Source organism: Callospermophilus lateralis, chromosome 20, assembly GCF_048772815.1.
Source record: "Callospermophilus lateralis isolate mCalLat2 chromosome 20, mCalLat2.hap1, whole genome shotgun sequence".
Taxonomy (NCBI): domain Eukaryota; kingdom Metazoa; phylum Chordata; class Mammalia; order Rodentia; family Sciuridae; genus Callospermophilus; species Callospermophilus lateralis.
Window position 1 is genome coordinate 1,845,989 of NC_135324.1, and position 24,366 is coordinate 1,870,354.

General features: G+C 56.1%; 2 protein-coding genes across 2 annotated transcripts; both read right to left on the bottom strand.

Moving 5' to 3' along the window:
• Positions 1-211: 211 nt before the first annotated feature.
• Gp9 (glycoprotein IX platelet) lies at positions 212-3,261 on the bottom strand. Its single transcript, XM_077106222.1, has 2 exons — positions 1,334-3,261; positions 212-825 (listed from the first exon to the last, which is right to left on the bottom strand). Exon 2 carries the CDS (start codon positions 808-810, stop codon positions 277-279), a length of 534 nt encoding a protein of 177 aa, XP_076962337.1. The 5' UTR covers positions 811-825; positions 1,334-3,261; the 3' UTR covers positions 212-276.
• Positions 3,262-3,375: 114 nt separating this feature from the next.
• Efcc1 (EF-hand and coiled-coil domain containing 1) lies at positions 3,376-22,552 on the bottom strand. The gene is made up of 8 exons (XM_077106202.1): positions 21,484-22,552; positions 19,863-20,146; positions 7,213-7,358; positions 6,739-6,871; positions 5,852-6,017; positions 4,999-5,136; positions 4,460-4,529; positions 3,376-3,764 (listed from the first exon to the last, which is right to left on the bottom strand). Exons 1-8 carry the CDS (start codon positions 22,198-22,200, stop codon positions 3,628-3,630), a joined length of 1,791 nt encoding a protein of 596 aa, XP_076962317.1. The 5' UTR covers positions 22,201-22,552; the 3' UTR covers positions 3,376-3,627.
• Positions 22,553-24,366: the final 1,814 nt, after the last annotated feature.

Genomic DNA, 24,366 nt, shown 5'->3' on the forward strand with positions numbered 1-24,366 from the left:
TTTTAATTTTTTGAGACAGGGTCTCACTAAGTGGTTGAGGCTGGCCTCCACCTTGCAATCCTCCTGCCTCAGCCTCCCGAGCTGCTAGAATGGCCGACGTGGACCCACGGCGCCCAGTATCTGAGCCTGAGTTTCTAGAAGAATCCAGACTCAGGTGACCAGAAGGCAAAGCAAGTCTCTGAACTCGTCAGAAACGAGCCCAGCAGCGAGTTTATTGTGGGGTGATTGATGAGGCCTCCTGGCCTCCCGGCCTCCAGGGGACTCCAGGCCCTGGGTTCAGGGCCAGGGCTCCGTGGAGACGCACAGCAGCCGAGCCAGGAGCACCAGGCCCAGGATGGCCACGGCCCCCAGCGCCACGTCCCACCAGACCCTGGGGTAGACCCAGGTGTCCTGGATGTCCCACCCGCAGTTGCCCAGTTGGAAGCCGGTCAGATGGCCCAGGGGACGGCCGGTGGCCAGGTCGGGGCTGGCGCAGCGCAGGTCCTCCAGGGCCTCGGGCAGGCGGTCCTCCAGCCAGAGGCGCAGGTAGGTGAGGTGGCAGTCGCAGTGCCAGGGGTTGCCGGCCACCTCCAGGGTCTGCAGCTGGGGCAGGTGGTCCAGGGCCCCTGGGGACACTGACCTCAGGCTGTTGTTGGCCAGCAGCAGGCGGCGGGTGCGGGCGGGCAGGGCGGGCAGGGTCCCCAGGCCCCGGGACCGGCAGTCCACGGCCAGCCCCATGGATGGCAGGCTGCGGCAGGAGCAGGGGACAGGGCAGTCGGGGGTGGCCTCGGCCAGGGCCCAGCACAGGACAAGGACGCCCCAGGCAGCCATCAGGGCAGGCGGGCTCTGTGGGCACAGGGGACCCGCTCAGGATGGCCTGGTCACCCACACCCAGGACCAGGGCCCCCACTGTCCTCCCTGGGCCTCGACTTTCCCCTCTGTGAATTGGGGACCCTCCCTGATAATCAGAAGGACAGGCCAGGCCAGGCGGGGGACCCTGTCCTGCTGTGGCTGTGAGTGTCCCTGTGGAGCACCAGGGATGGAACCCAGGGTCACTGAGCCCCTGAGCCCCGTCCCCAGTCCCTTTTTCTATTTTATTTAGGGACAGGGTCTCGCTGAGTTGCTGAGGGCTGAGGCTGGCCTCCACCTTGCGATCCTCCTGCCTCAGCCTCCCCAGCTGCTGGGATGGCAGGCGTGCACCCCCCCCCCTCAGCCCGGCTCCGTTCCCTTTTCTGAAGTGTCACGCGGCCCTCCAAGGCCCAGGTCCCCAGCAGCCTGGGAAGAGGGACAGGGACAGCCTTCTGTCTCCCTCCCGGCCCAGCGAGGACAGGCAGGGTGACAAGGGAACACTCACCTGTGGGCTTAGGTCGGGGCCCCCTCTGTGGCCTGTGCTGTCCTGGCGGAGGCTGTGGTGACAAAGCCCGGGGAGGAGGGGACAGTGGCTGCTGTTTGAGTGACAGGAAGGGAAGGATGGAAATAGCCGGCTTATCTCTCACCACCAGAGGAGGTGGCCCAGGACCTCAGGCCTGTGCCCGGGGACGGAAGGGGACCCCAGGGGACTGACCGCCAGGACCTCAGGGGCTGGGCCCCCACTGGGCCCAGGAGGAGGGGAGGCCTCCAGGAGGAGGTGGCCCCTGGGATGAGAGACTCCGGGTTGTTCCCATGACTCAGTCTTCCTCATCCGTGAAATGGAGCCACACACCCGCCCGTCCCCGTCCCTGGCCGGCTCCATCTTCCGGATGCTGGGCCCTGGGAGGCTCCCCCTGGCCGAGGATTTTGAGGAGGTCATTGGGGAGGTCACGGCTCTTTGTATTGATAAAACGAGGCTGGCCTCCGATTTGCGATTCTCCTGCCTCAGCCTCCTAAGCCATCGTAGAACTTTTGTCTCCTCTAATTAATTAAAAGGATCAAACATGGTCCTGCTTGTGAGGCCAGAGGCCAGCGAGTCCCTGTGCACCTCAGCACAGGTGCTTTGACCTCCTACCCCTACTTGTCCCCCTGGGGCGCCCAGGAACCAATTGGCTCTGGTCAGAAATGAAGAGTGTCCTTGTCCTATCTGTTGACCAACTGTCATGTCTCTTTCCCTGTATGGCAGGGACCCTGGGTCTCTGGTTAAGTGACAGCAGGTTGACTTCGCTTCTGGAAAATACGTCCAGATGATTCAGACTGGGCCTGTCCTCCCAGAGGCTCGGGAGGCTGAGGCAGGAGGATGGCAAGGTGGAGGCCAGCCTCAGCCACTGAGCAAGACCCTGAGCCACTCAGCGAGACCCTGTCTCTAAATAAAATAGAAAAAGGGCTGGGGACGGGGGGTCAGGGGTTCAGTGACCCTGGGTTCAATCTCTGGGACCGCCCCCCCCAAAAAAAAACCCAGAAAAATCCTCCATAATTTTAAAAGGGAACTCAAAAATATTAGGTAGGGATCTGAGGTCACAGGCGACTTCCGGAGGCCTGGGGACATTGCAATGCGTTACACTGGAGCTCCCTGACCCCCCTGCGCCTGACCCCGGGGCTGGCAGGTCACTGGAGGCGCCTGTCCCTTCTTCCATCCGGGGAACGCGCTCTCCCCCTGGTGGCCAGAGTGTGGAACTACAGGGTCCTTTTCGGTGGTCCCCGGGGGGCCGTGGAAGGTCAAGTGCGTATTTTTGCCAGAAGGTGACAGAGAGGGACATTCGTTAGAACTTCCTAGAAAACATTTTTTTTTTTAATGAGTCGCAGACCATTTGAGTCATCCCACGGAGCCCTTCTAGAAAGAGGCCAAAGTCAGGCGCGGGGGCCCACGCCTGTCATCCCGGCAGCTCAGGAGGCTGAGGCAGGAGGATCGCCAGGTGGAGGCCAGCCTCAGCAAAACTGAGGCCCTGAGCAGCTCAGCGAGACCCTGTCTCTAAATAAAATAGAAAAAGGGGCTGGGGACGGGGCTCAGGGGTTCAGTGACCCTGGGTTCCATCCCTGTGACCAAAAAATAAAAATGAAATAAAATAAAAAGTAAAAGTCCCTCCTCCTCATTCTCCTGGGAGGCTGGTTGGATGGTTCTGAGATGCGACCTCGGGGCAGACAGGCTGGGCCTCCATCCTGGCTCCAATAGGGGGCTGGGTGGCCCTGGGTGAGGGTCCTTGTCCTTGAATGTGGACGTGGGAGGTTTGATGGTTTGGGTACGAGGTGTCCCCTCCCAAGCCCAGGGGCGTGGTGGCTGGGTCACCCGCGCACCCTCGTTTGGCTGGACTGACTGGTCCATGGGGCCTGGCAGGAAGAGGGGTCCCTGGGGACGAGCCCTGGAGGCTGCCTCTTCCCTCTCATTTAGAGACAGGGTCTCGCTGAGTGGCTGAGGGCCTCACGAAGCAGCTGAGGCCGGCCTCCACCTTGCGATCCTCCTGCCTCAGCCTCCCGAGTCACTGGGAGGACAGGTGGGTGTCACCGGGCCCAGCTCGGCAGGGCTTCACTGTGGACTGTGGTGTCAGGAAGGCAGGGACTGTGACGGGAGGTGGGGGAAGGCCCAAGGAAAGGGTGGCCTTCAGGACCTCCCGAGTGCTGATGATGTGACCGTGGTGAGGCCGGTCGTGGAGGCTGGATGGATGTGGTGAGGCCGGTTGTGGAGGCCGGGTGGATGGTGGTCAGGCTAACCAGCGGTGCCCACCGGCTGTGTCTGTGACCTCAGCAGGAGAGGACAAGGGGGTTGGCGAGAGCAGGTTTTGGAGAGGCCTGTCCTGGGGGTGGCCTCTGCAGGAGCTCACAGCCAGCCAGGGCTCGGTGCAGGGCGTCCAGCACAGCCGAGGGCCCAGGTGTGCCTTCTGGACAGAGAGAAGAGACAGGGGAGTGGGGACACACTGGTCCCCGTGACCTCTGAGCCCCGTCCCCAGCCCTTTTTCTATTTTATTTAGAGACAGGGTCTCACTGAGTAGCTCAGGGCCTCGCTAAGTGGCTGAGGCTGGCCTCCACTTGCGATCCTCCTGCCTCAGCCTCCTGAGCGGCTGGGATGATGGCCGTTGTGCCCCCGCAGTATTCCGAACTTTCTAAAGCCCGTTCCTGACTCCCAGGGGGATGGGGGGATGAGGGACCACGGTGTGAGCCTTTGTTCGCTGCCAGGGCTCAGGTCTGTCCAGTGTCCTGAATGGTCCCCAGCACCCAGGGGGAGACCAGGAACCGTGGGCCAGAAGCTCCCCCTGTCTGCAGGGGTGTTCAGGACAGGAATCATGTCACCACCGTGCAGACAGAACACTCAGGAAAGCCGGGGGCTGTGGGCCACACCTATAATCCCAGCAGCTCGGGAGGCTGAGGCAGGAGGATCGCAAGGTGGAGGCCAGCCTCAGCCACTTACCAGGCCCTGAGCCACTCAGGGAGACCCTGTCTCTAAATAAAATCTAAAAAGGGCTGGGGACGGGGCTCAGGGGGTTAAGCACCCCTGGGTTCCATCCCTGGGACCAAAACACAACAGGACATGGAGGACAAGGAGTGCTGTTCGACGTCTGCCCAGTCGCTCTCCTACCCTGTGCTGGGTTCCTCCAGGCGTCCAGGGTGCTCAGCAGGATCTGCCCCAGGGCTCTTTTTGAGATGTTCTTCAAAAGAAATGGAGACAGGAGTGGATCAGACTATGGGTGGTGGGTCGTCCCTCAGCAGGTGAGTCTCTATGCAGCAACCTGGGGATGGATAAAGTGTCCCCACCCGTGGGCTGGCCACGCTGGGCTCCTCCCAGACCCTTGGTGGGGGGGATGGAGCCTCGTGCAGGTGCCATTGCCTCAGAGATCATGTGCGCAGTGGCGAATGCCTGTTGTCCCAGGGGCTCGGAGGCTGAGGCAGGAGGATCGCAAGGTGGAGGCCAACCTCAGCCAAAGTGAGACCCTGAGCCACTCAGTGAGACCCTGTCTCTAAATAAGATAGAAAATAGGGCTGGGGACGGGGCTCAGGGGTTGAGTGACCCCGGGTTCCATGCACAGTACTGTCCCCAAACAGGGTGACAGCCTCCAGCCTGAGTGGAGGCCACATGCCGCTGCGGACACGACCCTGTCCCCTCTGCCGTGGGCCCACCAGGTCGAGGAGCCTCTGCAGGAGCTGCAGGACGTCGGCCAGCTTCTCCTCCAGCAGCGACAGCCGCACGCGCTCCGTCTCCACCATCTGCAGCTCCAGCCTCAGGCGCTCGTCCTCCGCCCCCTTCTGGGACTCTACCTGCGGGGACAGCGTTCACCCGGATGTCTCGCCCCATCGTCGGAGCACCCCACAGGGTCACTGTCCTGCCTGGGCCTTCTCCAGAGGTCCTCATGTCCAGCTCCCTCCTGCCCACCGGGCAGATGAACCCCCCAGACTCCCTTAGTTTGGCAGTGAGGCCCAGAGGAGTCAAGTGCCTGGCCCAAAGTTGCACAGCACACGTGGAACCTGATCTAAGAACTTGCGCATCTTATGTCCCAGTCGGAGGACTCCACTGTCCCTTCTCTCTCCGTCTGGTTTCTTCTTTTTTGAAAAGACATTTCTACGGGTGTCAGGCAAAGAAGTCCATCTGCCAGCAGGGCCCGGTGGCCTGTCCTCCCAGCAGCTCGGGAGGCTGAGGCAGGAGGATCGAAAAGTGGAGGCCAGCCTCAGCAACCTAACGAGGCCCTGAGCAACTCCGCGAGACCCTATTTTATTGAGAGACAGGGTCTCACTAAGTGGCTGAGGCTGGCCTCCACCTTGCGATCCTCCTGCCTCAGCCTCCCGAGCCGCTGGGGTGACAGGCGTGGGCCACCAAGCCCGGTTTCTGTCACACCCAACAAATCTCAATCGAAGGAAATGGCCTCTCCTTTCTGAGTCCCGGTTTTCTCACCCGTGAGCGGGCACAGGGCCCTGGTCCTTCTCGCCATGAGAGACTCTAGGACTGTGCCCCCCTCTGTCCCGGGGCCCTGCTGACCTCCTCCACGGGTGTCCCCAGGGCCTTCCCACCGAAGCCCTGGGCCTGCAGCTGCCCCACCAGCCTCGCGATGTGGGCCTCCAGCTCCCGCAGGCTGCAGGCGTGGTCTGTGCCACCAAAGTGGCCCGAGGAGGTTTGGCAGGTCCTCGATGTCCGCTCCTCACACCTGCTCAACAGGGGAGCAACACTGTCCTTGAGCCCAAGTCACCTTCTGGGCCTCTGTGTCAATCCAAGGAACCCCCAAAGGCCCCCCTGTGGCCTCCCCGACTCCTCCCCACCCCCCTGCACCAGCCACAGCACCCTGCTCCCTACCCCATGAACCAACCCCAGGGCCTTTGCACTTGCGGTACCCACTTCCCAATGCCCTTCCCTCATGGCCTCCGTGGGAGACTCCCTCATTCCCTTCAGTGCTTTGCTCAAATAGCCCCAGTGTCCCCTGTCCCCCTGTCCCCTGCTTTCTCTCTTTCTGTGACAGTCCCTAAAACAAGTCCAGGACAGGAGAACCACCATCTTTCTGCTTCCTAATGTCCAGATGCCTCAAGTTTTGCACAGTCCCAGGGACTGAACCCAGGGACACTAGACCCCTGAGCCCCGTCCCCAGCCCTTTTTTCTATTTTATTTAGAGACAGGGTCTCGCTGAGCGGCTCAGGGCCTTGCTCAGTGGCGGAGGCTGGCCTCCACCTTGCGATCCTCCTGCCTCAGCCTCCCAAGCCCCTGGGATGACAGGTGGCTCCTATCGTCAGCTCCTTAAGTTCGAGCTGTCACTTGGCCCTGCTGACTTCCTCCACGGGTGTCCCCAGGGCCTTCCCACTGAAGGGGTCCCTTGCCCTCCACAGGCTTCCTGGACCACCCCTCACAGTCCCACCTGGTGTCCCCCCGCAACGTACCCGCCCTGACAGCCGGAGGGCCACTCGGCCCGGGCCTCTGGTGGCCTCTTCTGCCTCCGCCACGTCTCCTCCTTTTCCTCCTCCTCATCAGAGGCCGCCTGGCCCTCCACGGAGCGGAACAGCTGTTCGTCCACTGCGGTTGGCAGGGGACACAAGATTCAGGGACGTGGGACCCCGAGGGTGGGGACCAGCAAGCCCTGTGTCCCCCTCAGTCTGGGCCAGGCTCCGCAGAGTCTGGGACTGGTAAATGGTTGAGGCCGGCCTCCAACTTTCAATCCTCCTGCCTCAGCCTCCCGACCCCCTGGGATGACCTACGTGCACCACCGCGCCTGGCCACCCACTTATTCTTAAGGTCAAGATTTTTGTGGTGAGGTGACCATCTGAGCTCAGGAAGTCCCCAGCCTCAGCAGCTGGATGGTCACCGACATTGAGAGTCCTGTGTCCTGAGAGCCAGACTGGGCACAGGGGACGGACCTTCATCCAGGGTTCTGCTCTCTGACGGCCAGCCTTGCTCTGGAGCGGTGGCCGTGGCTCCGGTCCCAGTCTCCTCAGGGCCACCCCTCTCGACTCCTGGCTCTGGGCTGACTTGAGGGGGCGTTGACAGCTGGGGACCCTGTGACCTGCGGGCAGGAGGAGAGACCCGGGTACTGAGAAGGAGGAGAGGCTGGCAGGAGGGCCCAGCCTCTGCTACTCCTTGGGAGTCAGCCTCCCGCCGGCCACAACGGAGCCACATCCATGGAGAAGACGGATGTCACTCATTTGCTAAGTGGTTGAGGCTGGCCTCCAACCTGTGATCCTCCTCCCTCAGCCTCCCAAACTGCTCAGAGGACAGGCCGAGCCCGTGAAGCTTATCTCTCTATATTTTAAATCCATAAATGAAAATATTCCCTGGTTCAAGCCGCAGGGCAGGCAGCCCGGAGATGGCCCTGGGCACCGCAGGGAGGTCACCGTGACCCTTCAGGACCAGCTGCAGGAAGGTCCAGGATTCAGGCTCCACAGGGGACACAAGACCCATTCAAGGGCACTTGAATGGCCCTCTGAGCCCAAGAGAGAGAGGGATCTGTGGAGCAGCACGCGTGACACTGGAGGGACATGGCCTGGGGGGCGCCCAAGCAAGTGACCAGGACGACACGTGGACCTGGGGGGCGTAGGTAGGTTCCGCAGGCAGTGGAGACCACAGGGAGGCGTGGCATGTGGCTCCTCCCACATAATCAGCATAACCCAGCCCTGGCCACTGTGATTGGCTCATGGCTGCGCGGGCTAGCCAATGAGACACGAGGGGCTGTCTGAAGGTTGGAGGGGACGGAGCAGAACCTCTCCCTCCTGCAATTCCCTTTGCCGCCGCTGGGTGGCTCAGGGAGCCAGGGAGAGGACCCCTGGGTCTGGAACTGTGACCACCCTCTGCGACTCTGAGGGGACCTTCTGGACAGGCCCTGGGGCTTGGGATAGACCCTCAAAATGACAGCAGTACCAACAGGGTCCTTAATACAGTCAGGAGTTGCTGGGTCAAGCTTTGTTCCTAAAGCCAGGGGGTGATCCTAAATTTTTGGTGACTCTGTTTCTAAATTTTTTTGGGAAAAGAGGGTGGGAATCCACCCGCGGAGGAGGCAGAACCGCGGTGTGGCCCCGGCTGGAATATTATTCGGCTTTGAAAAAGAAGAAAGTTCTCAGTTGGTTGCCAGGGGGCACGCCTGTCATCCCAGCAGCTCCGGAGGCTGAGGCAGGAGGATCGAGAGTTGGAGGCCAGCCTCAGCAAGTTAGTGAGGCTCCGAGCAACACAGAGATAGCTCAGAGATGGTGAGAGAGTTGTGGAGGTCACACAGCAATTCTCCTGGGAAGCCAAACCCAGTGCTGGTGGCTCCGGGACCCCGTGGCTTTTTGCACCAGAAAACGGAGGGAGGAGTGTGTCCCATGGCACCCTGGGACGCGGGAGGGGCTGGGGGGAGAGCAACATCTGGCCCTTGTCAGATTATGTAAACTGCTGGGCTGGGAGCCACTGTGGCCGTCAGACTCCAGCAGGAGGAAGACATCAGAGGCTCTCCCCCGGGGGCATCTGCGAGGCGAGGCAGGCAGATGCGGCCAGCTGCAGGGAACGCCCAGCCACACCAGGCCTCCGTGTGAGGGCAGAGGGACCCGCCACCAGGGCCCGCCTTTCCCCAGGACTACCCAGAGCCCAGAGGGTGGCTGGCGTCGCTCCGGCCACTTCCAGCTCACCCCTAAGCCCTGTCCCCAGTCTATTTTTTTTTTACTTTGGGACAGGGTCTTGCTGAGTTGCTGACGGCCCTGCTAAGTGGTTGAGGCTGGCCTCCAATTTGCGATCATCCTGCCTGAGCCTCCTGAGCTGCTGGGATGACAGGTGTGCCCACCCGACCCAGCTGGGAGGTGGAGCCTAGTGGGAGGTGGAGCCTAGCAGGAGGTGGAGCCTAGCGAGAGGTGGAGCCTAGTGGGAGGAGGAGCCTAGCAGGAGGAGGAGACTAGTGGGAGGTGGAGCCTAGTGGGGGTGGAGCCTAGCAGGAGGAGGGGTCTAGTGGGAGGTGGAGCCTATTAGGAGGTGGAGCCTAGCAGGAGGTGGAGACTAGTGGGAGGGGAGGTGGAGCCTAGCAGGAGGTGGAGCCTAGCGGGAGGAGGAGCCTAGCAGGAGGAGGAGCCTAGCGGGAGGTGGAGCCTAGCAGGAGGTGGAGCCTAGTGGGAGGTGGAGCCTAGCAGGAGGAGGAGCCTAGTGGGAGGTGGAGCCTAGCAGGAGATAGAGCCTAGTGGGAGGTGGAGCCTAGCAGGAGATAGAGCCTAGTGGGAGGTGGAGCCTAGCAGGAGATAGAGCCTAGTGGGAGGTGGAGCCTAGCAGGAGGTGGAGCCTAGTGGGAGGAGGAGACTAGTGGGAGGTGGAGCCTAGCAGGAGATAGAGCCTAGTGGGAGGTGGAGCCTAGCAGGAGGTGGAGCCTAGCAGGAGGAGGAGACTAGTGGGAGGTGGAGCCTAGCAGGAGGAGGAGCCTAGTGGGAGGTGGAGCCTATTAGGAGGTGGAGCCTAGCAGGAGGAGGAGCCTAGAGGGAGGTGGAGCCTAGCGGGAGGTGGAGCCTAGCAGGAGGAGGAGACTAGTGGGAGGGCAGGTGGAGCCAACAGGAGGTGGAGCCTAGCAGGAGATGGCACCTAGTGGGAGGAGGAGCCTAGTGGGAGGTGGAGTCTAGCAGGAGGCAGTTAGGTGATTGGGGCGGGGCCCAGAGGGGATCCTTGAGCCCCAGCTTTTTCCTCCCTCCTCCCTGCTTCCTGGCCCTGAGAGATGGTCAGTTTGGCTCTGCCCTGGGCTCCTGCCAGCAGGGACTGGGACGTCCTAAACAGGTCCCAAGAGTAAACCTCTCTTTCCCTCGAGGTGCTGGGGGACCCAAACCAGGCCCTCATGCATTCTAAATACACACCCTTCCACTGAGTGACACGCTTAGCCCCAACCTTTTCTCTTTATAAGTTAATGATCTCAGGGGTTTTGTTACAGCAGCAGAAAGTTGACTAATACAGATGGATTTTTTTTTTTTTTTTGGTACTGGGCATTGAACCCAGGGGCACTTGACCCTGAGCCCCATCCCCAGTCCTATTTTGTATTTTATTTAGAGACAGGGTCTCACTGAGTCACTCAGGGCCTCGCTAACTTGCCGAGGCCAGCCTCCAACTTTTGATCCTCCTTCCTCGGCCTCCCAAGCCGCTGGGATGACTGGGGAGGGCCACCGTGCCTGGCTCTCATTTGAGATCATAATCAATATCTCTGTGTGGGAGCCATTCTGAGTTGGGGTTCGTGTTATTGGCAGCGTAAACACAAAGAACTGAATCCGGCCTCTCCCTGAATGAACTTGGGGGGTAGATTCTTCCCTAGAGCCTCCAGATGTGGCCAAGGACCCTTTGATTTTAGCCTTTCGAGAGACCAAGCCGAGGACCCGGCCAAGCCTGCCCGGACTTGTGGCCTCCACAGCTGTGAGGTCATGGATCGGGGTTATTTCAGAACACTTCATTTCTGGGTGTTTGTTGTGGTTGTGATAGAAACCAAATAGAACCACCCAGACAGTCCCTCCCCATCTGTGTGGTCAGCAGGATGTGGATGATTACCCCTGGCAGTGACCAACCATGGGGTTCCAGGGAGGAGAGGGGCGGGGCCTGAAGTCATGGTGATGAGCCTTTCCCTTTGCCAAGGATCGGTTCAGAAACAGGTAGAGTCATTTTTTTTCTGTCTCTGGATACGGCAGTGATGGCTGGGGCCATGGCAGCTATTTTGTGACTATGCAGGGGGTGGACCATCTGGACAGGAGTTCAATGAGGTTGCACAGATCAAGTGCTTGACTCAGTACCTCAGGCCCAGCAGGTGCTTAGAAATCCATGGCCTGTGTTTCTGAGTCAGTGCTGCCCCCTCCTGCCTCTGAAGCAGGATATCCATTTATAACCATAGCTAGCTCTGGGTGGAGGCTGTATTATTTTGGGGGATACAAAGGACTGAACCCAGGGGTGCTTAACCCCTGAGCCCCATCCCCAGCCTCTTTTTCTATTTTATTTAGAAACAGGGTCTTGCTGAGTGGCTCAGGGCCTTGCTAAGTGGCTGAGGCTGGCCTCCACCTTGCGATCCTCCTGCCTCAGCCTCCCCAGCCGCTGGGATGACAGGTCTGTGTGTTCTCTTTTCTGTGGAAGCTAGGAGCTTGCTTCAAGGCCTGTGTGGACCCCCTGAGATCAGCTCTCTTAATAGACACCTGCAGAATACCCCACAGCAACCATAGATCAGTGTTTGAAGGAACTGCTGGAGCCTGTCCCCCAAGGTGGCTCATCAAAAGACCGCCACCCTCTCTGGCCTCTGTTTTTTTTTTTTTTTTTTTTTTTTCTGGCACAGACAATTGTCACTGGTGTTTGGCCTTCAGAGGAGGCCAAGCCCTCCCCGGGAGCTCCTGGGGTTTGCCCAGAGTGGCTTCCTCTTTTAAAAAGGATGTTTCCTGAACCAAGAAGCTCGCAGGAAATAGGAGACCGGCATGAGAATTAATTCAGAGAACAACAGGAGGAAGAGCCAAGAATAAATCACCGAGAGGGGACCATGGGGGACAGTCCTTAGGGATGGAACCCAGGTCCACTTAACCACCGAGCCCCATCCCCAGCCCTTTTTCTATTTTATTTAGAGACAGGGTCTCGCTGAGTCGCTTAGGGCCTCGCTAAATGGCTGAGGCTGGCCTCCACCTTGCGATCCTCCTGCCTCAGCCTCCCGAGTGGCTGGGAGGACAGGCCTTCTTTCCATAGAAGCCACACTCTCCTGAAAACCGTTTCGTGCAGCTGAACGCAGTGGCGCACACCTGGGATTCCGGCCACTCGGGAGGCTGAGGCAGGAGGATTGCAAGTTAGAGGCCAGCCTCAGCCACTTGGCAAGACCTCGCCTCCCATCCATAAGTAAATAAGTGGAGCTGGGGAGAGGGCACTCCTGGGTTCGATCCCGAGGAAAGGAAAGAGAGAAAGAAAGAAAAACAGAGCCGGGGGCACGCTTGTCAACCCAGTAGCTCAGGAGGCTGAGGCAGGAGGATGGCAAGTTGGAGGCTGGCCTCAGCAATTTAGATCCTAAGCAACTCAGCGAGACCCTGTCTCTAAATAAAATAGAAAAAGGGCTGGGGACGGGGCTCGGTGGTTAAGCACCCCTGGGCTCAATCCTTGGTACCCCCCCCCCAAAAAAAATAGGTTCATTCTTCCCAAGAGCCACCAAGACGTGTGCAAAGTGTCTGAGAAAACTCCTACTCATCCCTCAATACCCAGCTCCAAGGAAGACATTGCCCCCTGACCCTTGGCAGTGACACCAGGCCCTCCTCTGCCACTCTTAACTGAAACAGTACTTTGCTTCCTGGGTGGGCCCCATAACCAGGGGGTTTTCTGAGGTCTCTGGTCTCTGAATAGGAACGCCACACAGCACCACCCCCCTTTCTTTTTTTTTTTTTTTTTTTGTGGGGCACGTTCTATTGGGGGAAAGATTCCAAAGGCGTGATGAGCCCTTCCTGAGTCTGAGTGCTGCTCTAGGTACTCCAAACACCCTGGCCCTTTAAATATGCAAATCGTCTTCCCAGGCTCACTAGGTCCCATTTTATGGATGGGGAAACCGAGGTCCCCAGAGGTCACACTCCCACACTCCACCAGGGGGCACCCCGTCCCTCAATATTCAGACTGACACCCAGAGGGAGGGTCCCCGCCCCCTCCGCCCCGCCTTGGCCCCGCCCCCTCCGCCCCGCCTTGGCCCCGCCCCGCCTTGGCCCCGCCCCCTGCCAAGGCTGGATAGAAGAAGAGACCGAGGGTCCCAGAGGTGGAAGGGACCTCTCACTGAATACGTGGGAAAGCTGGGCCTCCTGAGCCGTCTCTGGGGGTCCCTGTCACTTCCTCCCTCGTCCCCCACCCCTGACCTGTTCACTGGCCCTCCCCGCCAGGTCACACGCTGCAGTTGGGCGGAAGAAAGGAGGTCGCCTGGCCTCTATGTCCCCAACATCACGGGTGGCCTCGGATCTAGCGGCCCACCCGTCCCCCCTGCCACCTCCCAACAACAAAGCCACAGAGGCCAGGCCTGTCCCCCTGCGGCTGAGCTGAGCTCCGTTTTCTGCTCTTTTGAGTTCCAGCCTCTGATCCCTGTCCCCACCGTCCTGTCCCCAAGTGTCCCCAGTGGCCGCAGAGCCCAGCTAGGCAAACTGCCAAGACACCAGATGCCTCAAGAGAAGGAAGTGCTTTGAGCCTCCCCAATCCCGGGACAAGGACAACCCCTCCAAGGAGTAGTACGCACCAGGCCACCCAGGGCCACCGCAGGGCCACCTCACCTGCAGGGCCATCTCACCTGGGGTTTTCTGCAGAGACAATTTTTTAAAAAATATTTTTATTCTTCCTCAATATATTTTTTAGTGCCAGGGATGGAACCCAGGGCCACTTGACCCCTGAGCCCGGTCCCCAGCCCTTTTTCTATTTTATTGAGAGACAGGGTCTCACTGAGTTGCTTAGGGTTGAGGCTGGCCTCCACCTTACAGTCCTCCTGCCTCAGCCTCCCAAGCTGCTGGGATGCCAGGCGTGGGCCACTGCATGTGGCTTGCAGGGATATTTTTGAGGACGGCACCCCTTCGGATGCTTGTCTGTCCATCTGTTCCTGTAGCCCTACTGTGTGTCTCCACCAAGTTCTCATGCTGCCTCAGTAGGGCTCCCAGAGAGGGAAGGAGGCTGGGAATAACTTTCTTTAATACCCATTGTCCCCAGCAAGCTTGGGAGCACCCAGATAGCACAGAAGTCCCCCTCGAGTCACCCCTAAACCATTTGTAGCCACCTCTTCAGCTCACGTGGGGAGCCGGGGGGTGACAGTGAAATGTGTTTAGAAGGTTCAAGTGTCCTGAAGTCAGAGGGTCAAGGGCTGGTGTACCCATGAGCAAGATGACAAAAGCCCCACCACTTGGCCTTTGGGGGTTTTGTTCCTCAAATCCTCTAGGTCTTGCCGGGTGCGGGGGCGCACACCTGTCACCCCAGAGGCTCAGGAGGCTGAGGCAGGAGGATCGCAAGGTGGAGGCCAGCCTCAGCAACAGTGAGGCCCTAAGCCACTCAGCGAGACTCTTTCTCTAAATAAAATACAAAATAGGGCTGGGGACGGGGCTCAGGGGTTGGGTGCCCCTGAGTTCAATCCCTGGTCCCAAAAAATGAAAAAATAAAATAAAATAAAAAATAAAACCCCTCTGGATCTCCAGGGCTCCCTATTTGCAAACTCAGGAAATTCTAAGCTAAGAAACTAATATACAAATGACCCAGAACCAGGCTTCAGACGGTGGACACCTGAGGACACTCAGATCCGACGACAGCAAGCCCCAGGACAGAGGAGAATAAGCACAGTTGTCCCTGAGGGTCTTCTGCAGAGCCCAGTCTGTTCCCGGATACCAAAGGAGGCCCAGAGTGGAGGCTGGGCGAGGCTCGCGTTTGCAATGGTGCCTGTGGCCTGGGCTGGGGCTCAGGGGACAGAGCACCTGCCTAGTCCATGGGAGGCCCTGGGTTGGATCCTCAGCACCCCATATAAATAAACGAATAAAATAAAGGTATGGTGTACAATTAAAAAATAAATATGAAAAATAATCATCTAAAATAAAATAAAATAAATTAAATAAAGGCACGGTGTCCATCTACCACCAAAAATATTTTCCCAAAATGGTGCATGTCACCGACCTTGCTATGGTAATAGAATATTGTTATAGTCGATTGTTTAAGGAAAAAAATGATAAGTCTGCACATGCTCAGTACCGATGGGATTTACGTATATGTATATATTGTATATGTATATGAATTTATATATATATATATATTTTTATATTATTATATGTTTATTATTATATAATTATATATTTAATATCATATATTTATTTATTTTTATTTTTAAAAATAATTTTATTTATTTATTTATTTAATATGTTTGTGCTGAGTATCGAACCCAGGACCTCGCACATGTGAGGCGAGTGCTCTACCACTGAGCCACAACCCCAGCCTCTCTCTATATATTTATATAAATGTTTATATATAAATTCCATCTGTACTGAGCATGTAAGGCTTTCCTTAAATAAGTATATATATATATATATATATATATATATGTTATATATGAATATATAAATTTATTTATATGTATATAAATTTATTTATATATAAATTTATATGTATATAAATTTATTTATATATGAATATATAAAATTACTTATATATGAATATATAAAATTATTCATATATGAATTATAAATTTATTTATATATGAATTTAAATTTATTTATATATGAATTTAAATTTATATATGCACCCACCAGGAATGGAACCCAGGGGGGTGCTTAGCCACTGAGCCACATCCCTAGACCTTTTGATTTTTTAATTTTGAAACAAGGTCTCACTAAGTTGCTTGCTTAGGGCCTCAGGCTCAATGAGTGAGGCTGGCCTCCACCTTGCAATCCTCCTGCCCCAGCCTCCCGAGCTGCTGGATGACTGCCCAACGGTTTTCTGTGTATTTTTTCGGCCCTCCGTCAGTGGAATGCGTGAGTGGGCGGCTCAGGGCAAAGGAGGGCTGAGGGTATATTTAAAAGCTAAAGAGTCAAGGATTGGGTAGAACCCATGGTCTAAGGGCTAAGCAGGGTGGGAATGAAAATTGTGAAAAAGTCCCGAACAGAAGTCCCAGGAAGAGACCATCAGGTCCTTGGAGGGAAGCCCCCGAGGTGGGAGTCTCTGTTTTCTGGGAATGTGATCCCCAGTGAAGCCACCCAGGCCTGGGGGTGTCCTCGCTTGAACCAAGCCCCTCAGGGCGCCCACAGTTATCGTCTTGGTGGGTGGTCGTCTGGGAAAGGGTTTTGGAAACTAGGAGATGCTGGGTCATTCCAAATGGCTTCAGGCTGTCCTTCTTGAAGAGAATCCAGTCATTCCACTGCTCCCCCCTCCTGCTCCCGTCCCCCAAGGGCACATCTGCTGAGCACCTGGAACTTTCTAGCGTGACCTCACTTACAAGGGAGAGACGGGCTCTTTCCTCCTAGTAATTGCTGCAGAGGAGGGGTGGGCCGCTCCCCAATCAGGCTCACGGTCCCATCCCCGAAGAGCCCATTTGCTCCTTCAGAGATTGATGATTCTTCTTCTTAATTATTATTATTTTGGTGCCAGGCATGGAACCCAGGGGCACTTAACCCCTGAGCCCCGTCCCCAGCCCTTTTAAAATATTTTATTTAGAGACAGGGTCTCACTGAGTTGCTTAGCACCTCACTAAGTGACTGAGGCTGGCCTCCAACTTTCTATCCTCCTGCTTCAGCCTCCCGCGCCCAGCTCCTCTTCTTCTTCTTTACAAATGGAACCCTGATTTCATTTGGGGAGAACATGACTCTCTTGCAGGTGGGAGGACGCACATGACAATTTCTGGCCAGTGAGATACAGGTGTAAGTTCTATTGGGGAACAAAGGCATGTCCCCCTTGAAAGGAAAAATTTCCCCATTCCCAATGTTGCCTGTCCTCTTTCTTGAGTCTGAACAGCAGATGCAAAGGCAGGAGGCTCTGCAGCCACTTTGTAACCATGAATCAATGGAGGGGGAAAAAGTCACGTGGAAAGAAAGTAAGTTCACAGGTGGTGGGGAGCAGGCAGACCTTACTTTTCCATTTTCTGGCCTTGGGGGTATGCTATTTAGCTTCTCACAGCCTGGCTTCCACCAATCTGTAAAGTGGGGAGAACATTTCTACCTTGTCCAGTCTCGGGAGTGTTCAGTGGTACCGTGGCTAGGAATCCATCTATTCTACTGTAAAGGGCGACTTTCATGTTTGCCGTCCCTTTGACCAAGGACTAATTGGGACCATAACAGCAAAACAAAGAAGAGATCCTTTATTTCTCCTCTTGGAGAGGCTTCCAAAGGCTGGACCTGGGCCTCAAGCCAAGGAGCCCTGGGCTCTTTAGCGGATCAGCTATGCAAACAGGAAACCACTATCCAAACAAGTGGAGCTGCAGGAGGCTGGCCGAGTCAGCCTCTCTGGAGGCCTGCCTCCCCCCCCAGCTGAGGCCTTCTGACCTCCCAGCTGTGAGCACCTCAGAAGTCAGGGCTGAGATTCCCCCCCCCCCTAGCTGGGGGAGACAGGTTCAAAGCCAAACCCCTTCCGGCTGCCCTCCCTTCCAGCCCCCCAGCTCCAGCCAGACCGTCTTCCTCTCAAACTGCAGGATAAAAGCCCCCCCCCCTCTTGGCTGTCCCTCCTCCCCCCTCCCCCTGTCTCTTTGTCACCAGGAGCCAGGGTAATTTTTAATTGAGATGCAAATCGGCTTCTGTCCCCCGTTGATTGAAACTTTTTCCCTGGGTTCATGTTCTTGGAAGGGGAAAAACCAAATTCCTTGTGTCCACCTTCCAGATTCTAAGAGGCCTGACCTTTTCTGGTCCCTGGGGCTTTCTTTGTCCAGTGAGGACTCTTTTTAGTTTCTGGAATGTTCCATCAGGTCTCCCTGGCCTGGAGGCTTTGCCTCAACTCACTTCCGTTTCTGAGAAGAGAACCTTCTTCCCTCTCCACCATCCTGTGCTCTGAGCCCGAGTCACTCTTTCCGGGGTGGACAGAGCCTGCTGCAAGCGCTGTCCCTTCACCCAGCCTGCGCCACACACCTCCTCTTGGGGGACATACCTGTGTCCCCCATGTTCCCTAGTGACTATCCAGGGCAGGGGTTTGGGTCTGCCTTGTCCACCGTCACATCCCTGGTGCTGAGCATGGTCTCTGGCCAGGCAGGGAGGCAGGCCTTGTGATTTGAAGACCCAGGAAGCTCTGTTTACTGAGCACCTACTATGTGCAACTCAGAACCTCCCCGCCTCTTCACAGCCAGTCTCAGAGGCAGGGACTCCACCACTGACAGGAAACAGGTTCCAAGAGGGCTGGGGACTTGCCCATAGCAGCCCTGCCGGGATTTGAACCTGGTCCAGCTAGAGCAAGGGTCATGATAAACCTGTTTCCTCGGTGGAAGGACAGGAACCTAACAGGACCCACATCTTGGCGCTGCCTTACTTCAACAAGGCAAGCCACCATGACTCAGGGCTCCCACACACTGATAGCCTCAGGATAAGGACATAGATTATTCCTAAGGAGAAGGATCAACGGTGCGCGGTGGTGCCCACCTATGACCCCAGCGAGTAGGGAGGCTGAGATGGCGAGTTCAAAGCCAGCCTCAGCAAGTTCGCAACTCAGAGAGACCCTGTCTCTAAATAGAAGGTAAAAAGGGCTGGGGATGGGGCTCCATGGTAAAGTGCCCCTGGGTGCCATCCTTGGTTCCAAAAAATATATAATATAATATAATATAATATAGTATAATATATATAAAATAAAAATAAATAAAATATAAAATAAAATAAAATATAAAATTAAAATAAAAAATAAAATAAAATAACAAAATAAAATGAAAAATAAAATAAAAAATAAAATAAAATGAAAAATAAAATAAAAAATAAAATAAAATATAAAATAAAATAAAATAAAAATAAAAAATAAAATAAAAATAAAATAAAATATAAAATAAAATAAAAATAAAATATAAAATAAAATAAAATAAATAAAAATAAAATAAAAATAAAATAAAATATAAAATAAAATAAAAATAAAATATAAAATAAAATAAAATAGTAAAAAATAATAAAATAAAAAATAAAAAACCCCGATACATCCTAACTCCACATCATGTCAACCATAAAAATGCCAAGTTATACTCCATGTAGGCAGGACAGTCAAAATACATCCTGCTGTCATGTGCAACTAAAAAGGATAAATAAAAAAAATTTAAGAATCCGTCCACCCATTGGGATCTCTGAATGGATGTGACCAGAAGCCTGGATGCACAGATGCAGAACAAGAAGAAAAGTCTCGAAGGATTTATGAAACCCAAGAACTGATGAATGAATGAGGACACGACAGAATGCAGGAGCAAACCTGGAAACCCCTGGCTGGGGGGGACAATGCACAGCAGAGCTTTGGGGAAACGTGAGCTGATTGGGCGCTTCCTGGTCATGCCCCCTATTATATTAGCGCTGATTGGGCGATTTCTAACCACGCCCCCTCGCTGGTTGGGTGCATCCTGACCACACCCCTCTGACGCAGAGCTGATTGAGCGCTTCCTGGCCACTCCCCCTCTTATCTTAGCGCTGATTGGGCATATTCTAATACGCCCCTCCGCCCATGTACTGCTGGTTGGGCGCATCTGGTCACGCCCCTCTTCCTCCCGGTAGCGCTGGTTGGGTGCATCCTGACCACACCCCTCTCACGCGTATAGCTGATTGGGCGCTTCTTGGCTACGCCCCCTCTTAGCGCTGATTGGGCGTATTCTAACTACGCCCCCTCACCCATGTAGTGCTGGTTGGGCGAATCCTGGTCACGCCCCTCTCCTGGTAGAGCTGGTTGGGTGCATCAGACCACACCCCTCTCACTCATACAGCTGATTGGGCGCTTCCTGGCCATGCCCCCTCTTGTCTTAGCGCTGATTGGGGTATTCTAACCACGCCCCCTCGCCCATGTAGTGCTGGTTGGGCGCATCCTGGTCACGCCCCTCTCCCTCCCGGTACCGCTGGTTGGGTGCACCCTGACCACACCCCCTCTTGCGCGTATAGCTGATTGGGCTAATCCTGGTCACACCCCCTCTCACCTGTAGCGCTGTAGCTCCGCCTCCAGCTGCTGCACCCAGCGCTGCAAACTGGGCACCTGCTGTGCCAGCGCCTCCAGCTCCCGCACGCGGCTCAGGCTGCGCAGCACGGCCTGTCGGGCCTCCTCTGCGCGTCGCCGCACCTCGGCCTGGCCCTGCTGCAGCCTCCCAGCGCGGGCCTCTGCCGCCGCCAGCGCTCCCTGCGCCTGTCGCAGCTCCCGTGCCACCGCCTCGGGCCTGCCGCATCCCTCTTCGTGCGCGCCTGCCTGGCTCTTCCAGAGGCCAACCTGCGGGATCAGGGGACCAGGGGGCAGGAGGTGAGCCCTGGTACCAGATGCACGACACCGATGCCAGCCACGACGGCTGCCCCCATTCCCGCGCATGCAGAAGCACGTTGGCAGAACAGTGGCGCATGTTAATTGCACGCTCTGCTTCCCAGTGCCAGGGTTTCCTATAAGAGCCTAGTGTCTGGATTCATTCAGTACTCAGAATGTCCCTGACGAGGCTGGAACTTGAACGGTTCCCCCTTTAGAGGCACAAAGCCCATATTCTGTCCTTTGCATGGTGACAATGATTCCTAAACGATGTGACTTTTTCTTGGCCTCTGTCCTGCATTTGTACCATTCAACCTGGCGCTTCTCATGCCCCAGACTTGGGCTTGGGCACCTCAAACGAGAAGATTCCAGATTCCTTGAGGCTCATTGAGGAGGGGCGGGGTCTGTCTGTCCTGTTGACTGCGGTGTCCCCAGATCCCAACAGCTAGCACACAGTAGGTGCCCAATAAATGATAATGCATGATCAGGAACCATCTTTTCACCCGCATCCTAGTGATTTCACGTCCTGGAGATACTATCCCCTCTCCATCCTGGGCTCTGCCACCTGCCCTTCGGCTTCCACACCCATATGGCCCTGAAAGCCAGCACCTTGCCACTTGTCTGCATCAGGACCATCCTCTCTGCCCTCTCCTGGCCAGTTGACTGGCGAGGGACAAAGGGTGTTCATATAAAGTTGAGGCAGGGGGCTGGGGATGTGGCTCAAGCGGTAGCGCGCTCGCCTGGCATGCGCGGGGCGCTGGGTTCGATCCTCAGCACCATACACAAATAAAATAAAGATGTTGTGTCCACTAAAAAATAAATATTAAAAAATTCTCTCTCTCTCTTTCTCTCTGTCAGCCTGATGACCCATGCCTGTCATCCCAGCAGCAGGGGAGGCTGAGGCAGGAGGATCACAAGTTGGAGGCCAGTTTCAGCAACTTAGCAAGGCTCTCAGCAAGTCAGCGAGACTCTGTCTCTAAATAAAATATAAAAAGGGCTGGGGACGGGGCTCCGTGGTTAAGCACCCCTGGGTTTAATCCCTGGTACTAAAAAAAAAAAAAATGAGGGGGGTGTGGACAAGATGGGCAGAAATGGGGACAGAGAGCTGGGGATGGTTGTTTGGGGGCAGGTTTGGGGGTTAGGAGTGGCAGGGAGCAGGATTGGCACAGAAAGCAAGGGGGTTGAAAGGGGGTGGGATGGCGTGGGGCTGCCCTCTCTTCCCTTCCTCGTCCTCTGTCCACCCTGGGCCCAGCCTGCAGTTCCGATGCCACCCACGATACCACCTTGGCCACCAGCCTGCGGGCGCGCACCTGCAACGCTAGACAGCGGGCGTCACTGCTCTGCAGCGCGGCGCGCAGGTCCTCCACCAGCTCGCGGAGGCTGCTGTTCTCCTCCTCCAGCCTCGCCACGCGCTCGCCCTCCGGGCCCTCGGGGCCACCTTCGTCGGGACCCTGCACCCGGGTCGGGTGCTGGCGGCGGCGGCGGCGACGCGGGCGGCGCAGGCGGATCTGCGTTTCGATGTGTTCGCTGAGGGCTCCGCGGGGCAGCCGGGGTCCCGCGCGGGTGCCAAAGTAGCCGCAGAGGCGCGCGTGGAACTGGCGGAAGGTGAGCTCCGGGGGCTCCGCGCGCAGCGCCAGACGCGCCTCCTCCTGGGCGTCCGCGTCTCCATCAGCGGCCACATCCCCGGAGGAGGTCCCATCCCCGGAGTCTCCAGGGATCGCATCCCCGGTGGCCTCCCCGGAGGCGGCGCCCTCGGCGCGCAGCCCCAAAACGGCGCAGAGCGCGCGGAAGTCGGAGCGCGGAAGGCGACCGGCTCCTCGGCAGTCCAGGTGGTGGAAGACCTCCTGCAGGTACTGGTCCAGGCCGGTGGCCAGCACCACGATCTCGTTCTCCACGCCGCGATCCAGGCCGTAGTGGTGAGCCAGGGCGCTCAGCAGCCACTGCGTGCGCCGCGCCGGCCTCCGATACGGGTCTCCAACGGCGGCCTCCGCGCCGGCCTCCTCCGCGCTCGGGCCGGCCGACTCCATCGCGGCGGCCCTCGGTTCCCTGGCTCCTGTTCCTCCGCCCTGCCACTTCCAGGGGCGGCCCCAGAGTTTCCCGAAAGGAGGAGCTTGGCGATGGCCGTCTGGTTGGACCGTGGCAGATGCGCAGAAACCCTGGGTTGACCTCAGTTGCTTTGGAGGGATCCCTGCGACCCGGGCGCACCCGTGTCCTCAGCCCCTCTGGGGCGTTTCCAGCGTCGGCTCTTTGCCTCCCACTTGGGGGCGGTCGGAGTGGCTCGGTCCCCACCCTCCACTCTGCGCGGAGACCTTTGCGCCCCAACAGTTCAGCCACCAGCTCCCCAAAGACGCTTCTCGTTCGGCCGTGGTGGCGCAGAGAGCCCCATCTGGGAACTAGAAAAGAAGAGGAAACGGATTTAGCAGGAGAGGGGACAAGGTGAGGGACAGCCCGGGGGCGGGAAGCCACTGAGATGAAGCCTGGGATCGCCTAGAGCTGAGTGCGCGCGTGCGCCTTGGAGGCTGGGGGACTGGACACCCCAGAAAGCAGTTCCACCTGCCTGGGAAATTGGCCTTGGGAACCTGAGTTTCAATTCTGGCCCGAGATGAGCTTCAGAGGTTGCTTTTAAGTCTTTTTAGTCTCTTTGATGTCTTGGAACACTTTTCTGGAAGGTGAAAGAAAAATGTACTTCTTGGGTGACTGCTGATCTCTATTCCTGAATGGGCAGGATGGTATCCACCTGTTATCTGCTTTGGGAGCAGTTATCCAGCCACTTTGGAGCAAGAGGCTCCACTCTCCTTGTCTAGTAGATGGGCAGACTCTTGCATCTGTGGTTTTTAAATATCAAATCCTGTCGGGTGTGGTTGCGCAGTGGTTTGGGAGGCTGAAGCAGGAGGATTGCAAGTTTGCTGCCAGCCTCAACAATTTTCGAGGCCCTAAACAACTTAGCAACATGCTTTCTCAAAATAAATTATAGTAATAGTAATAATAATAATAATAGGGCTGAGAATGGGGCTCAGTGGTTTATTTATTTTATTTAAATAAATAAAATCATGCCACTAAAATTGTGTCTCTGCCACAGTATCCAGGTCAGCAAATTCCCATTCATTCTTGAAAACTTTGTCCAAGGGGCACCTGGATTGGAAAGGAATTAGCTGCCTCACCTCAAAACCATTTTCTACATTAAAAAAAATTATAAAACTAATAGAAAGTGGACAAAAGTTTTGTGCCATTTCCACTCCTTGACTTCTACCTTAGAAAAACGCAGGGCCACAGGATGGTCACTGCGTCATTATTTATAGTAATGAGGAATTGGTGTCTAAGGACATGAGCCAGGAAAAAATTGGGGATGAGCAAACACAGCCCGCTACACTGTATTATATACAATGTTAATGTGTGTGTAACTGTAGCAACAGTGGTGCACACCCAGTGGCTCAGGAGGCTGAGGCAGGAGGATCGCAAGTTGGAGGCCAGCCTCAATGATAGCAAGGCCCCAAGCAACTCAGTGAGACCCTGTCTCTAAATAAAATATAAAAAGGGCTGGGGACAGGGCTATTTTGTATTTTATTTAGAGAAAGGGTCAGGCTGAGTTGCTGAGGTTGGCCTCCAACTTGTGATCCTCCTGCCTCAGCCTCCGGAGGTGCTAGTATTACGGGCATGGGTCACCAACTACCAGCCAGAATCTAATTTTTTGATATTTGTTCTGGGCGATTCTTAGGCACATCTAGGGAATCTGATTTGATTTCCTAGTATTGCTGAGACTTGGTTGCCCAGGCAAACAAGTGACATGCCTCTGTCCCCTGTCACCAGGCTGGTAACTGCTTGTGCTGAAGAATCCTTTGAACAGTCACTTTCCTGGCCCAGTTAATATTGTAAAGAAAGCCTCTCAGAATCTGGCTCTGGAGACTGTTCCCTGGTCGCAGCAGCTGCCCTGCACCTCGGGGGGGGGGGGGCCCAGGGTATAATGGAGCCCTGCTGGGCCTGTCCCTCTGTGGGGCCCGGTTACCAGGGGCCTTGGAAATCATTCCAATTGCATCCATAAGGTTTTTGTTTGAGGTTCAAAGTGAGCAAACTCTTGGGTCTCCCAGGGTTCCTTTGTATGAGCTGGGGGAGGGGGTGGAGGAGGGGGAGGGGGTGGAGGAGGGGGAGGGGGTGGAGGAGGGGGAGGGGGTGGAGGAGGGGGAGGGGGAGGGGAG

What these genes read in the sequence shown, in the direction of transcription:
- Gp9 (XM_077106222.1), bottom strand. Translation starts at nt 810, where the DNA reads ATGGCTGCCTGGGGCGTCCTTGTCCTGTGCTGGGCCCTGGCCGAGGCC.
- Efcc1 (XM_077106202.1), bottom strand. Translation starts at nt 22,200, where the DNA reads ATGGAGTCGGCCGGCCCGAGCGCGGAGGAGGCCGGCGCGGAGGCCGCC. An exon ending in CCCTCCGGCTGTCAGGGCGG is followed by an intron (nt 6,018 to 6,738) that starts GTACGTTGCGGG and finishes CCTGTTGAGCAG; the next exon opens with GTGTGAGGAGCGGACATCGA. An exon ending in TGGGGACACCCGTGGAGGAG is followed by an intron (nt 5,137 to 5,851) that starts GTCAGCAGGGCC and finishes CTGTCCCCGCAG; the next exon opens with GTAGAGTCCCAGAAGGGGGC.